The 16555-nt window shown below is 36.6% G+C and overlaps 2 protein-coding genes and 1 long non-coding RNA gene across 3 annotated transcripts; all 3 read left to right on the top strand.

The window, feature by feature from the left end:
• Positions 1-2114: 2114 nt before the first annotated feature.
• Positions 2115-3292, top strand: LOC110897150. Its single transcript, XM_035981408.1, has 3 exons — positions 2115-2299; positions 2775-2981; positions 3068-3292. Exons 2-3 carry the CDS (start codon positions 2805-2807, stop codon positions 3290-3292), a joined length of 402 nt encoding a protein of 133 aa, XP_035837301.1. The 5' UTR covers positions 2115-2299; positions 2775-2804.
• Positions 3293-5609: 2317 nt separating this feature from the next.
• On the top strand, positions 5610-7244 carry LOC110893588. The gene is made up of 4 exons (XM_035981409.1): positions 5610-5795; positions 6271-6477; positions 6564-6812; positions 7218-7244. Exons 2-4 carry the CDS (start codon positions 6301-6303, stop codon positions 7242-7244), a joined length of 453 nt encoding a protein of 150 aa, XP_035837302.1. The 5' UTR covers positions 5610-5795; positions 6271-6300.
• Positions 7245-12144: 4900 nt separating this feature from the next.
• On the top strand, positions 12145-12923 carry LOC118484676. Its single transcript, XR_004873940.1, has 3 exons — positions 12145-12248; positions 12526-12582; positions 12697-12923. It is a non-coding gene; the product is annotated as an uncharacterized LOC118484676 (long non-coding RNA).
• Positions 12924-16555: the final 3632 nt, after the last annotated feature.

Raw genomic sequence — 16555 nt, forward strand, 5'->3', positions numbered from 1 at the left:
TGTGAGCTATTTAATCCAAAATTTTAAGACACTGAAGGGTAATTTGCCATCTTCTTCTAGAACCCTAATAGTAAAGACACGACGCTTCACTTCATCTTCCCCCTAACCCCTCCAATCCCATAAAATCCACCACACCCTACATAGCTTCTCTGAAACACCCTAATTCCCAATAAACTCATTTCCATTTCATCTCCATCTTCAATTAACGAATCAAAATCCAGTGCGATGTCATCGGAGATCGAGGTGGTGACGATTAGTGTCCAGTTTTACCAGATCAACCAACGGGTACAGAGCCATCAAGAACAGGCTATTCACAAAAATCCATGGAGAAACAAACGAATGTGAGGAATGAAGTTCGATTTTTATCCGTCAAGGTAGGTTTTGCTGAAGCCGGATCATCACATGCTGTTTCCAGAGTTGAACTACAGGTTTAGGCATTTTACTTTGAGCCGGGACCCATGTGACAATAAATTAAAATTGATATGCGATATATGTAAAATTGTTGTCTTTGTTGTATCAGTTCTGATTCCTGAATGTGTAACTTGAAATGATTGCTTCACCATCATCTTCAATCGTTGGTTTCCACAGAAAACGACTGATGGATTCTAGGCGACGACGATGAACACCTGGCGGCGATGGTGGATCGATTTAGTGACGAACTTGGTTGTGGTGGTGAATGGAAACAACGGTGGATTGAACACCGACGGTGACGGCGAAATAGGATTCCCACGGGTATTTTGGTGACCGAAGTAAGATCACTTCGTCTCTCATCTGTTCCTATTTATGATTTTAAGTTCTTTAGAATTGATCTTAAGGTTTTATATGTAGGATTATATTTCTTGATTGAATGATGAAAATAGTTTGTTGAAGGAAAAACTTGATGCAGCAAATAACTAATTTGGATCTAAGGTAGGCTTAACGTTATGTAGTTCTTTGATTTCTTTTATTTTGTTACTTTTTTATGGGTTTTGAGTGTGTACAAAATACTAGGTAGTCTGGGGTTTATAAACGTATTGCAGGTATTATCATAGTTGTGTGTAAAGAACACTTTTTCATTTTTGTTAATTTGGGTGATTAGATAATTCGGATGGTGTTGCCTGGTTTTTGTTATAAAAAATGAATTTGAAGATGAGGATGGTAGTATAAGTATGGAACTTATATACTTTTCGGTTATTCGGAACCATTCTAAGATACTTTTTTACATTAAAAGTTGCAAATTACGTTCCTCATGACCAGCTTTTATCTATGTTGGGTTGTTTAATGACTGGTCGATCCAGAGTTTTATGCATTTAAATGGATCACACTTATATTTACCCAAGAATTTATTTTTGCGGACATTCTTCACATCTGTGACACACTGTTAAGTTACCCAGGAGGTCCTCATGAATGTTAGTGCACTGTTTTTACATTGAAAGGGTGAAAAGAATGACATGGGTTTTCAAAACCCCCCATTGCTTCAAAAGGCGCATTGTTTACATACAGCGCAGCTGAGGTCTACTTTTTGGCAAACATTTTACTAGACGGGGCAATCTTGACCCAAAACCTTCCAAGTGGGTCACTTTGGGTTGCTTTTTAAATTATATGGGTTGATTTGGGTAAGATATTTTCACTCAATTGGTCAAAATGGGTCAATTAAAATTTCATCTCATATACTTCCGGGTTAAAACGGGTCGACAACTTCAAAGAAATGGATCAATAATCAAACAAGTAAGAATGGTAAAGATGAAAAGGTATGAGTCCGTAAGTAAGAACAGATCAACCAAGTATGAGTGATACGTTTAAATTCGTGAGACAGATTTAAAACATAAAAAGGATGAAATTAACCTACATAAGAATGTGTTGACAGTTTAACCATGATGGAGTCAAACGGGTCATATTAGTAAGTATAAAGTAAATGGATTTCTTTTCCATCTTTAACCTTTTGACCCTTTCTCTACCCACTATTACTTACAGCTCTTTATTTCTTTAATACTAGCCTTTATTTCTTTCAGTAATTGTGTTTTAATACTAGCACTTATCGACTACCTTATAAGAATGGGTAAAGCTCTTCTTTTTGATATTTTTGATGAGGTTTCAATAAAGGTAAAGCTTTTCTTGAAATCATACGAGTGGGGGGATAACGGCAACACAGATCATCAATCAACCAATAAAAAAAACCCCTATTTTCTTATTCAAATCACCCACAACACTGCAAATTCAACAACTTTTTCAAATCTTCTCGATTGATTCACACTATGAGCAATTCAAGACTCTAAAGATCACCACTTTAACAACAATCTCAAGAAACAGAGATATTCAGGTGCTGTCAATTTGAATTTTATAGAGTTTAATTACTTTAAGATCTTATTAGTGGCTGCCCCATATGCTTTTATCTTCTTTTTATGTAATTATTATTATTATTGTTGTTGTTCTAGATCCCTATCGATTTGTTTGATTAATTCTTCATATGGGTGTTTGTAAATTGCATTGTTTTATTGTGCCTCTTTGAATATCCCTGTCATTTAATATCATTCGTTAGGATATGATTAATTTGTAGACAGTTGAACGGTCTTTGGTTATGCTATAAGATTGCCGGCTTTGTTATGTTTGTAGGTTGATCCCTATCGATTTGTTTGATTAATTCTTCATATGGGTGTTTGTAAATTGCATTGTTTTATTGTGCCTCTTTGAATATCCCTGTCATTTAATATCATTCGTTAGGATATGATTAATTTGTAGACAGTTGAACGGTCTTTGGTTATGCTATAAGATTGCCGGCTTTGTTATGTTTGTAGGTTCATAGTTTCCTTTCCTCCTCTATTGCCATGGCCAACCCCCTTAGTTTGCAAACGTCCAACGGTGGTACAAGCAGTCATATGTTCCTTAGTGAACTCTGTGAAGGGAGCACCGGACCTATCATGATAATGGTTTGTAGAAAATGGGACGTGACAAGTGTTAACGGCAGGTACATGAGCACCGACTATATTGTCACTGACATAAAGGTAGTTTTTTACCCTCTGCTATCCCACATTCTTACGCTTTTCTACTTTTGATTCTGAAACAAAAATCTACGCCTTTATTTGCGCAGGGAGGTGTGATGCATTGCACCGCAAGGAATAACATTGCCCACTATTTCTTTGACAAACTCAAAAAGGGCGGTGTATATTTGGTTAACGGTTTCGCCGTGCAACCTACAAATATGTATCGGGTTCTTAAAGACAGCCCCTTTGTGATTGGGTTGCATGGTTCGACAACTGTGAAACGGGTTGATGATGACGGCGGTCGTTTTGAACTATTATACTTAAAAATTTAGTTATATGAACTATTTTACAACCTTCATTAATAAGGCTCATAAATACATTTGTGTACAAGATTGTAATTTTACTATATTTATATACTTAAAAATTTAGTTATATGAACTATTTTACAACCTTCATTAATGAGGCTCTTAAATACATTTGTGTACAAGATTGTAATTTTACTATATTTACAAGTTACGAAGCACCATGTACAAGGATGTGTAAGCTATTTAATCCAAAATTTTAAGACTGAAGGGTAATTTGCCATCTTCTTCTAGAACCCTAATAGTAAAGACACGACGCTTCACTTCATCTTCCCCCTAACCCCTCCAATCCCATAAAATCCACCACACCCTACATAGCTTCTCTGAAACACCCTAATTCCCAATAAACTCATTTCCATTTCATCTCCATCTTCAATTAACGAATCAAAATCCAGTGCGATGTCATCGGAGATCGAGGTGGTGACGATTAGTGTCCAGTTTTACCAGATCAACCAACGGGCACAGAGCCATCAAGAACAGGCTATTCACAAAAATCCATGGAGAAACAAACGAATGTGAGGAATGAAGTTCGATTTTTATCCGTCAAGGTAGGTTTTGCTGAAGCCGGATCATCACATGCTGTTTCCAGAGTTGAACTACAGGTTTAGGCATTTTACTTTGAGCCGGGACCCATGTGACAATAAATTAAAATTGATATGCGATATATGTAAAATTGTTGTCTTTGTTGTATCAGTTCTGATTCCTGAATGTGTAACTTGAAATGATTGCTTCACCATCATCTTCAATCGTTGGTTTCCACAGAAAACGACTGATGGATTCTAGGCGACGACGATGAACACCTGGCGGCGATGGTGGATCGATTTAGTGACGAACTTGGTTGTGGTGGTGAATGGAAACAACGGTGGATTGAACACCGACGGTGACGGCGAAATAGGATTCCCACGGGTATTTTGGTGACCGAAGTAAGATCACTTCGTCTCTCATCTGTTCCTATTTATGATTTTAAGTTCTTTAGAATTGATCTTAAGGTTTTATATGTAGGATTATATTTCTTGATTGAATGATGAAAATAGTTTGTTGAAGGAAAAACTTGATGCAGCAAATAACTAATTTGGATCTAAGGTAGGCTTAACGTTATGTAGTTCTTTGATTTCTTTTATTTTGTTACTTTTTTATGGGTTTTGAGTGTGTACAAAATACTAGGTAGTCTGGGGTTTATAAACGTATTGCAGGTATTATCATAGTTGTGTGTAAAGAACACTTTTTCATTTTTGTTAATTTGGGTGATTAGATAATTCGGATGGTGTTGCCTGGTTTTTGTTATAAAAAATGAATTTGAAGATGAGGATGGTAGTATAAGTATGGAACTTATATACTTTTCGGTTATTCGGAACCATTCTAAGATACTTTTTTACATTAAAAGTTGCAAATTACGTTCCTCATGACCAGCTTTTATCTATGTTGGGTTGTTTAATGACTGGTCGATCCAGAGTTTTATGCATTTAAATGGATCACACTTATATTTACCCAAGAATTTATTTTTGCGGACATTCTTCACATCTGTGACACACTGTTAAGTTACCCAGGAGGTCCTCATGAATGTTAGTGCACTGTTTTTACATTGAAAGGGTGAAAAGAATGACATGGGTTTTCAAAACCCCCCATTGCTTCAAAAGGCGCATTGTTTACATACAGCGCAGCTGAGGTCTACTTTTTGGCAAACATTTTACTAGACGGGGCAATCTTGACCCAAAACCTTCCAAGTGGGTCACTTTGGGTTGCTTTTTAAATTATATGGGTTGGTTTGGGTAAGATATTTTCACTCAATTGGTCAAAATGGGTCAATTAAAATTTCATCTCATATACTTCCGGGTTAAAACAGGTCGACAACTTCAAAGAAATGGATCAATAATCAAACAAGTAAGAATGGTAAAGATGAAAAGGTATGAGTCCGTAAGTAAGAACAGATCAACCAAGTATGAGTGATACGTTTAAATTCGTGAGACAGATTTAAAACATAAAAAGGATGAAATTAACCTACATAAGAATGTGTTGACAGTTTAACCATGATGGAGTCAAACGGGTCATATTAGTAAGTATAAAGTAAATGGATTTCTTTTCCATCTTTAACCTTTTGACCCTTTCTCTACCCACTATTACTTACAGCTCTTTATTTCTTTAATACTAGCCTTTATTTCTTTCAGTAATTGTGTTTTAATACTAGCACTTATCGACTACCTTATAAGAATGGGTAAAGCTCTTCTTTTTGATATTTTTGATGAGGTTTCAATAAAGGTAAAGCTTTTCTTGAAATCATACGAGTGGGGGGATAACGGCAACACAGATCATCAATCAACCAATAAAAAAAACCCCTATTTTCTTATTCAAATCACCCACAACACTGCAAATTCAACAACTTTTTCAAATCTTCTCGATTGATTCACACTATGAGCAATTCAAGACTCTAAAGATCACCACTTTAACAACAATCTCAAGAAACAGAGATATTCAGGTGCTGTCAATTTGAATTTTATAGAGTTTAATTACTTTAAGATCTTATTAGTGGCTGCCCCATATGCTTTTATCTTCTTTTTATGTAATTATTATTATTATTGTTGTTGTTCTAGATCCCTATCGATTTGTTTGATTAATTCTTCATATGGGTGTTTGTAAATTGCATTGTTTTATTGTGCCTCTTTGAATATCCCTGTCATTTAATATCATTCGTTAGGATATGATTAATTTGTAGACAGTTGAACGGTCTTTGGTTATGCTATAAGATTGCCGGCTTTGTTATGTTTGTAGGTTGATCCCTATCGATTTGTTTGATTAATTCTTCATATGGGTGTTTGTAAATTGCATTGTTTTATTGTGCCTCTTTGAATATCCCTGTCATTTAATATCATTCGTTAGGATATGATTAATTTGTAGACAGTTGAACGGTCTTTGGTTATGCTATAAGATTGCCGGCTTTGTTATGTTTGTAGGTTCATAGTTTCCTTTCCTCCTCTATTGCCATGGCCAACCCCCTTAGTTTGCAAACGTCCAACGGTGGTACAAGCAGTCATATGTTCCTTAGTGAACTCTGTGAAGGGAGCACCGGACCTATCATGATAATGGTTTGTAGAAAATGGGACGTGACAAGTGTTAACGGCAGGTACATGAGCACCGACTATATTGTCACTGACATAAAGGTAGTTTTTTACCCTCTGCTATCCCACATTCTTACGCTTTTCTACTTTTGATTCTGAAACAAAAATCTACGCCTTTATTTGCGCAGGGAGGTGTGATGCATTGCACCGCAAGGAATAACATTGCCCACTATTTCTTTGACAAACTCAAAAAGGGCGGTGTATATTTGGTTAACGGTTTCGCCGTGCAACCTACAAATATGTATCGGGTTCTTAAAGACAGCCCCTTTGTGATTGGGTTGCATGGTTCGACAACTGTGAAACGGGTTGATGATGACGGCGGTCGTTTTGAACGCTACCCTTTCCTGCTTACGGTGTTTAATATTAATAGTAAAACGGTAATATTAATAGTAATAATAGTAATAAATAAATAAATAATAATAATATTTTTTATATTTTTTAATAATAATAGTGTTAATACCTTCGATCGACCTACGAACACGAGTAGGTAGGCGGCTAGGGGGCGGCGGGGCTGCGCCTTTTTGATTAAAGACGCTAATGATTATTATTATTAATAATACTAATTAATAGTAATAATAATAATATACAAATAGAATAATAATTAGTAATGTTAATAAATGAGTGTGAAAAGAATATTCTAAATTATACATGTTAATTTTTTTAAGACCAACTTAAAGCAGATTATAGACACGACACAGTTATTACAGTTAGATGTTACCGGTTCATATAATCAGTATGCTACGTGTTTTAAAATAATTAATGATGTGATTCATTTAACATAGGTAAAACAGCAAAGTAAAAGTTCCTAAAAAAATGTATTCTGATTATAAATTTATGTCGTTTTGGTAAGTTGATCATAACAATAACAATACCACAGGGTTTGTAGTATGGGTGCAATGTGGCCATTAAATCATAAATGCAATACTTGGCGTTTTTATTTGGTGAGGGTAGAGCAGGCGATATGTTTTGTTTGCTAACATGGGTCGTGTTAATATCGGGTACACTATCATATTTAGCTAAACATGTAATATACGACATAAAGGAAAAGTTGCACAACATTGACATGTTTAGCATGATATTTGGCAAGTGGGGTTACATGCTGTTGACATACTTTTAACATGATTCAAAACAACAAGTTCAATAGCATAAAGGAATGTATACATTTAACTTGAAATAGTAACCAGTTTTCATATAAAAGGTTTTGGGCCCAATATATTTACAATGATTAAGATCCATACCTATTTTATAAAAAATAAATTTAAATATATAGAGAAAAATATTTGCCTCGAAAATTACCGGGCTTGGCTGATCGTCCAGCTCACACTACCCTGGAGCCGACGATGCTAACACCACATATGAGTCTTTATGTTGAACATATATGTCACATGTTCATATTAATATTGTCATTGAACCAAAGAGTGCATTTCATAATGCGAGACCATGTATACCTGGAGCCGAGAATTGCTAAAACAGAAAAGGAAAAGAAAAAAAAAGCAAAAGGCGGGCCGCCGAGTTCAGTAAAAAGAAAAATAGCGACCGAATACCGAGAATTAGTAAATTAGAATTGCAAATAATTCAAAATAATTGAATATATATTTGTGTGAAAATAATCAGTTCATATATACCTGCATTGGTTATTGCTAAAGGATTTTATGTATCCAAAATGGGCAGTGGCGTGTGCACGTTTATTTATAACGGTAGAGGTAATAAATGGAGACGTTACTGTATAACCATATCCCCGCTAATTTCTTAAAATACCTAGGTTGATTATTTAATGACTCTTTGTCTCATTCTATTTCAGATGTCATCGGATATGTTACTGAGGTAGGTGCGCCATCTGTGAACGCTTCGGGTTCACGCACAGTCGAATTCAGTCTAACGAATGAACGGTTAGTAACACGTTCCTATTGCCTACGCATCCTTCTCTCCCAATGTGACAACTGAGACTTTTATTCTAATCGGTGTTTTGTAGCAAGCGCCAAGTCAGAGTGACACTGTGGGGCCACCTTGGTGATGTTATGATTCAGAGGTAGGGTGAGAACCCACCCGTTTACTCTCTTATCTTGTCTTCCATGAGTGCGAAGTTCTACCTCGGTACATTTGTTTCCCGTTACATGTCTGCTTACCATTGAAGTTGTTATATTGTTTTAACTTTTTTCTTGCCTGGCGCAGGCACCCTATGTTTGTCCAGCTCAACATCGACTATGCTCATCGATTCGGACGAGATACCTGCGCTGCAGTCTTTCAGGGCGTCCATCAGGTATTATTACACCCTCAACTAATTACCCTCTGCTTACCTGTGTTGCTGTCACACCCCGATTTCCACGTGTTTCACCGGTGGGCCCGGTGGGGGATTACCGTGACGTAGTTGGCAACAATATAGTCAAACCACACAATTATATAAATGCACAGCGGAAGCTTTAAAGATAAATATATACTTCAACCTCTGGTGGTAATATCAAATATATTACAGAAGTCGAATGTATCCACAGCGGATCAAAATAATAAAATATTGTTCATTCAGATACGGCATCGAGTTTGCGAGACTATTCGTGATGCTTAGGAAGCTAATACCAGCCAATTTCGTATAGTACCTGCACTTAATCTTTTTGGGGAAAATACGTCAGTTTACACTGGTAAATACATTCAACTGACACATTTGAAAATGTTTATTAAAATTGATTTGAATGCACAAGGCACAAACTCTTTTATAACTTGGGAAAATTATTAAAATCTTGTGAACGTATTATATGTTCTTTTATGCGTTCAGTAGCCCGGGTCATGCCGGGTTAAAGATTAATAGACACACCACATTGCGTAAAACCGTAGTATAGAAACTAACGGCTACGTCTTTTAATTTAAGTGTCGACAATATATACCGGGTGTACGCCTACACCGGGATGTCGATGGTCGTGGCCATTTCGTAAAATGATGCCAAGGATATCCGGGACAACGGTCATTAACCCCCCAAAGGCTTTTAAGAAACAAAACTGTTTAAATGAGCCGATAATAATATTTAATTAACCACCTAAGCGATGGAAGATATGATGCTCAATCAAGCGGTAAATATTATACCGTATCCCAAGCCCGTATAGGGGAAATAAGTTAAAAGTATTTACCTTTGCAAGTATTATTCCTTAATTTGATTAAATCACCGATAGCTTTTACTGGGCTCCTAATCTGGAACGAAGGTTTTAATTAACCTCTTAGAATCCTAACGGGTCTTTATATTGGCCGTAGCCTAGACCGGTTGGTTCCGGAATATAAATGTGGTTTAATCGCGCGAAAAGGCGAAAACCGAGAATGGAATGTGATTCTGCCCCAAACAAGTTCAGAGACTTGTTTTATGTGGGTTCAAGGTTCACATTCTGGATTTTGGGGTCAAAATAATATAATTTGACCCGTATTGGCTAATTTATGAAAACTAGTTTCATAAGCCGAACCGTGCGCGCAATAGGCGAAACGGTTAACCATGAGAGTCTTACGCTTATTTCCTAAGTCAATGTGCCTTAAAGAGGTTGTGGTATCAGTAGGATACCTTCCGTGATGCCCGTAACGAGTTTGAGTTAATATTGCGCCCCGTAGGGGTTTTCCGGTCATTTTAAAGACTTTTAAAGAGCTTTTCGAGTTCTACAGGAAATCTGAGTTTCCCGAACAGTTTATAAAGTCTATAATACTTTATTTATTATTTAAAATCAGTAGCAACTGGAATCGGGTCAAAAGACCTTGTAGAACTCATGTTTTGGCCGAAAATGGCATATTCGGTATTTACCGAACCGTAGCCATAACCGCAGGTTATGAGCAAGGTAAAAATTATTAAAAATCTTCAAAATTCCAAAAATATTAATTTATAACAGTGGGTAAACGTTTTGGTGACGAAATCTTGGTTTAGATAGGCGTTATGCTAATTGCGCCGTTTATTACAAAAGTTTACTTTAATTGCGCTATTTAGCATAACTCTCATTCTAGACCTCGGATTGACGTGAAACTTTAAGGACATGCTTATAATTTAGTAAGCAAGGTTATGGTCCGTTCACGTGTCCGAAATACTCGTTTTATTTTTTAAAAGGCCGTTACGGTCAACTTTTAGGCGATTAACGGAAATGCGTAAAAGACTCGGACAAAGCATGAACCGGTCACAGAGGTCTATACCATCATGTAACCTGGTCCTAAGAGAGTCCTAAGGCATATCTATACCTTACTAAAACGGGTCAGAACTGAAGTCAAAGCAAAAGTCAAACTTTTGCGACATTCGGCTCCGAACCGGTTCAATATAGCAAATGGTCGATTCAAACGAGCGCAAACAAGTTTATATACTTATTATCATGTTTTATGAGTGTCTAAACAGGTTCCATAGTATATACATTACAGATTATGCATAAATCGCAAAAATAGCTTTCTGTTGACTTTTTAACCGTTCGTTTGACTCGACATTTGAGCTAGTTAGAGTGGTGATCAGAGGGAACCCTTTTAGAGGTTTATTACCCACATTAATACCAACTCATAACTACTTTTGATTCATCATAAGACTGAACCATCACGGATTTATTTTAAAGTCAAACCGTATTTACGACGGTTTGGTTTTTAGCTATTTACTAAGCATAAATTAAATCACAAAGGATCTAATGGACTTACAGAAGTTATGACTTGCTTAGAGAACAAAGAATGATGCTTGAGAGCCTTTAGAATGACCAGATAAGTGTTGTTGAGTTGTGATGAAAGTTATGAGCATAAGCATGCTATTTATAGCCAAAGTCAAGGCCTAAGATCATCACACAACACTCTACAACTGATCATGGATGGTTGGCATGTGTCCTAGAGGGTTATGGGTCGAGTAGGGGGCGCCCATGACTCTGGAGAACCCATACATTATTGCCTTGCCGCTTAAAAGAGCCAACAGCCATAATTCTGTCGCTGGGCATCGCTTACGGACCGTATGGCTTTGGCCTTGCGGTCCGTAAGCCACAGGCGGATCCGGTGCAATCATTCCCCCTCCTTACGGTCCGTAAGGCATACCCTTTACGGTCCGTAAGGGGTTAAAAATAAATCTTTTTAAATCTTTTAGTAATGATTAATAAAATCTTGGTAATTAATTACCCGACCTTTCGGGTTTGAAGGGGTAACTTTGCGATATGGCCCTCGGTTAATTACAATTAAGGACCTCGCGTTATTTACCCGTATCGTTAAGCCCCTGGTTAATTTATTTATTATTCAGAAGGCCTTAAATTATATTATTGACGCTTTTAACCCTTCTCGTACGAATCTGATAATAACTTTCTCGTTTTTAAAATGGAACTTCGCGGAATCTATACAGTATATTCTAGTGAGCGTATAATACTGTTACAAAGCCTTGGGAACGTTAAAGGGTCACTCAGAGGTATAATTAAACATGTTGACACAGCTAACCCCTGTGGTTTGTAATCTCTCACTTTCTTCCGCGTTTCGCTTCCGTACGATCTATGATTTACTCGTTTGAAGGTTCAAGCATTATTTAGGGTTACTATACAGTATATTTACCCTTGATTGACATTTATAACCCTCGAATTTATATATTTTCAAGGTTTGTCAATGTTAGTCCTTTATTTAATATCAATGCCACGTGTAATCAATTGACACGTGTTAACACATTATTGGACACAAAAATTCGAGGTGTTACAGTTGCACTGTTCTGTGCTTTGCCTGACTATTTGTATGCGTTTCCCAGCTGTGTTGCCGTCGACGGTACCAGCAAGCCAATTACCGAGGATGTAGCCTGTGTTGGCACCCTAAGTGAGCTTTTGGACAAGGTGCGTGGCGACAAGAGTAAAAAGAAGGTACGCTACTAACTTACTTTACAACTTAGACCCCACTTAGGCCTACGTATGCCACATGAATGAATGTGATCGGAGAATGAATGAATGAATGCGATTGGAGAATATTAACGGCCACATGATACCTTTTCCTTTTGTGGGACCCATTTTCAAAAATGGTCCAATAATCTGCCTTGTGGAAGTTTCACCTATAATTGATTGATTTCCATAAACAATGTAATTGTTCATATTTATATTTAGATAACCGTCTACATAAATGTTTCGTGCTTTTCCTTCGCAGGCCTGCTTATGCAGATTCGGATTCAGAAGAAACAGTTGACAGTGACCCACATGAAAGGTATACCGTCTGCACTTAGTGTTAATAATGAAAACCTATACTACTTTTCGATGCATATATACGTAAACATAGAATACTATTTTTAATAGTTTTCTTTTCGTTATTTCACTGCAGTCAGTTGGCTGGTGATGAGATTGGGGATGACGGTGGCATGCATTAGCTAAAGTTTGGTCTATGTGTTATCCAATAAGATAGGAAGGCGTGCGAGAGTTTATGCGTTTTTCCTTTTTCTGTTTCATGTTTTTTTTTCTTGGAAGACATCTTTTTCCACTTCTTTTTGGCCGACAAGTTTTGCCAAGGAAACAACTTATGGTCCATGGTTTAATAAAGTTTAAGCACACCCCTTTGTAGGCGTATTGTCTTACATGTTATGCACCGGCCGTGTCAGACGTCTTAACTCGAACAAACAATAGCTATTATGCATGCCGTGCATCGCACGGGCTTTCTCCCTAGTACATGTCAATTTTAGACATTTAGTGATCGTACATACACTATTTAATACAATTCTTGATACATTTAATACGTTAATACATGCCCGTTTAGACATTTGCCAATGATCTCTAGATCAAGTGGTGGAATATTTACATTTCTTTTGAGAGATGTAAGTTCAACTCTCACTTGGTGCAAAGTGAGGCACTGGTGGGCAATGATAGGAGACCCAGGGAACCCTGAGTTGGATCCTTGAGCCAAATGGGTTTTACCGGTAATTTCACCCGCCAAACGGGTTTTACCGGTAATTTCACCGTCGTGCCTACGGGCGGGTGGGTTACCGGGTTTCCCCGGAATTGGTGGTGGACTCGGGTTACTCTCGGAGTACTCCGTTTATCCAGCGGGTATCCCGAGAATGTTCGGGATTGATTCTGTTGGGCGATTAAAAAAAAGTAATTGATATATACACAGTTTAATACAATTCTCTATACAAGTCACATCATCCACCCCACTAATCTCGATTTGTACATAATTTAATACAATTCTCTATACAAGTCACCTCATCTACCCCATATATAAATACGTTTGTTGCAAGTGTGTATTCTTCATCGCTTTCCGTTTCACTTATCCTTTTCTCTAAATGTATTACATTCACCTTGAAACTTTTCGACCTAGTTTCAAATGCTTGAACACCCAATACCCATTCCTCCCAAACCTTATACTTTCCCCGTTGGTTATCCATCCAAAACTTTCCATAATCTTTTATTTATGATTTTCAAGATTATGGACCGTGATTCAAGTGTTTAAAAACCAATACATGCTTAATTCAAAAAATCCACCCTCTCTTTACTATTAATTATCTCAAAAACTTTATGTGTGTTTTCTTTTTTCTTCAGTAAAGTGCAATTTGCGTCCATGTAGTATGGGCAAAAATCAACTATAGTCCCTATTTAAAAAAATGGAAACCTACGCCCCTGTGGTTAGAAACACACTTCAAGTCCCCGAGGTATGTTGTTGTTAGTTTTACCGTTTTGAAAATAGCTGAAAAGTCTATTTTCCCTTTGATTTTATTGTGAAAAGTCTATTTTACTCCTATAAAAACCCTAGAATTTTATACCCAGAAGAACACATCTCAAAATCAAATTGTCCGACCACATACCTTTCGAAATCCAGGTAGAAATTATCAAAAGACTTGAAGTAAAGTCTTTATTACAAGTCAAATTGGTGTCAAAATAAGACTTTCATCGATAGTCCATATTTTATTTCTGGTTATGGGATCCGTGACACTTAGCCACCTTGTATATGCTAATAAGGTATGAAGATCTGGTTAATGGAGAGGAAACGTATGATTTTTCCTTGATGATAATCAATCAAACTAATGGGAAAAAGTTCTCGGATGAATTAATTATCATCAAGAAAAGAAACATATGTTTCCTCTCCGTCAACCAGATCTTCATACCTTATAAGCATACGAGGTGGCTGAGTGACACAAACCTTATAACCAGAAATAAACTCTCGACTGCGGATGAAAGCCTTCTAGGATTTTGACACCAATCTGACTTGTAACAAAAACTTAACTTCAAGTCTTTTGATAATTTCTACCTGGATTTCGAAAGGTATTCAGACAATTTGATTTTGAGATATGTTCTTCTAGGATGAAATTCTAGGGATTTTATAGGGGTAAAATATACTTTTCAGAATAAATTTTAGGTAAAATAGACTTTTCAACCATCTTCAAACGGTCAAACTAACGACAATATACCTCAGGGACTCAGAGGGTGGTCTAACCACCGGGACATGTTCTTCCATTTTTTTTTTCAAATAGGGGCTCAAGTTGATTTTTGCCTCATACCACAAGGACGCAAATTGCACTTTACTCAAGAAATAGGAAGACACACAACCTTTTAGAGATAATTAATGTAATATTCAAAAAAATAAATAAATAATAATAATTATATAAAAAAAATCAACTACAATTTATTTTAAACGTTTAAATTGTTTAATTGAATTTAAATTGGGAAATAAAATTATTTTTTTTTATCCAAAGAAGATATTGAGGAATCAAACAATCAGTTTCATCCACCAACTATTTGAGTCCATCTCTTTTGATAATTCACAACAAACTCATCGGAGAAGTCGGTTGTCATGCATATTCTGTTTTGACCTATGATTATTTAAAATCCTTGAACTATCAATAGCTTTTCAAAAAAAAAAAAAAAAATCCTTCTTCAAACATGTTGTTTCCGTTTTGGCGGAAACCCACCGCCTACGAGCACCTTTGCCCCACCATCTGAAACAGTCGACATCACCACCGCCATCGATCCAAACCAGTCACAGCCACGCTACGGGTACCGGTTGCCTCACTCTCCCGTGACCGCATCGCCGCACAACCTTACCGCCAAGAGCCGTTCGCCGCCGTGACCATCTCGTGTGATTCACATTCTGTTCGGGTCATTCTGACTCACGATCAGCCTCCGCACAACCACCGGAAGCTCGCCGTCGCATTCCGCAGTGACAATCGCGGCCACTACTTCTGTTCAATCACCGCCACTGTTCGATCAACGTCAACCCACACCAATCCATTTGTTTTTGCTCTGCTTCTATCGACTATAAATATATATACATATTCGAGGTAATGTTTCCGAACCTAGTTTATCACATTTGTTCTATAAGACTACGTTCGTTTCCGGCGACTAATTATAACTCCTAAACATCCTCGATGCTGAGTCATAAACTAGGTGTATTTCATTATTTATAGGAATCTTGGATATAAAATTGTATGAAGAAATAAATGGCAATATATATGTGTTTTGAACTGGGTATATGAAAACTTGTGTGAAATGAATGTGTGTGCATGTGGAGTTTGTTCTAGTTTTGAATCTGATGTATATATGTATTGTGTGTGTGAGAGTTTTGTCTTTTGTGTGTGCATGGTGTGTGTTCTTGTGTGTGTGGGGGAATCATGGAACATGCATGATTATTATTACTATTTTATATATGGTTATGATTTTGAGTCACCAACTTCAATGATCACAATGTATCTGACTTCATAAACACCTATTATTCCAAAAAGCTTATTTAACTTCAAAATCTTTTGATGTTTAGTTTATATATATATATATATATATATATATATATATTACCCTACTAGATGGAAATTGATATAAGCTAACATATATGTGTATGCATATTATATAAACTTATGGAGCATATTATATTTGTAAATAAAATGTTAATAAACTCAAACTTAAACCTTGGTCGTCGGGAACTTTTTAATAAACGAAATAATGTTCATCAAACTGATCTGGGTTATAGCGGGATTATAGGTTCTTGACTTTTTGAGATCGACTTGATTAATTGGCTTCGCTTTGCTTGCTAATAAGGTACGGATTCTGTTTTCTTTTCATCGTAGTATACTTTTATATTTTCGTTACTCGTTGGTACAGATTCCTGTCCTTATCAGCATAGTATTTTATTCATATCCGTTACTTTGTAGTACGGGTGTTTTCGTTAGATGGTTCGGTTCGTATTGTTATATGATTGG

Source organism: Helianthus annuus, chromosome 12, assembly GCF_002127325.2.
Source record: "Helianthus annuus cultivar XRQ/B chromosome 12, HanXRQr2.0-SUNRISE, whole genome shotgun sequence".
NCBI classification, from domain to species: domain Eukaryota; kingdom Viridiplantae; phylum Streptophyta; class Magnoliopsida; order Asterales; family Asteraceae; genus Helianthus; species Helianthus annuus.

Coding starts and splice junctions, on each gene's coding strand:
- LOC110897150 (XM_035981408.1), top strand. CDS start 2,805: ATGGCCAACCCCCTTAGTTTGCAAACGTCCAACGGTGGTACAAGCAGT. Junction 2,982..3,067: donor ATATTGTCACTGACATAAAG/GTAGTTTTTTAC, acceptor TTATTTGCGCAG/GGAGGTGTGATGCATTGCAC.
- LOC110893588 (XM_035981409.1), top strand. CDS start 6,301: ATGGCCAACCCCCTTAGTTTGCAAACGTCCAACGGTGGTACAAGCAGT. Junction 6,478..6,563: donor ATATTGTCACTGACATAAAG/GTAGTTTTTTAC, acceptor TTATTTGCGCAG/GGAGGTGTGATGCATTGCAC. Junction 6,813..7,217: donor TTAATATTAATAGTAAAACG/GTAATATTAATA, acceptor CATTTAACATAG/GTAAAACAGCAAAGTAAAAG.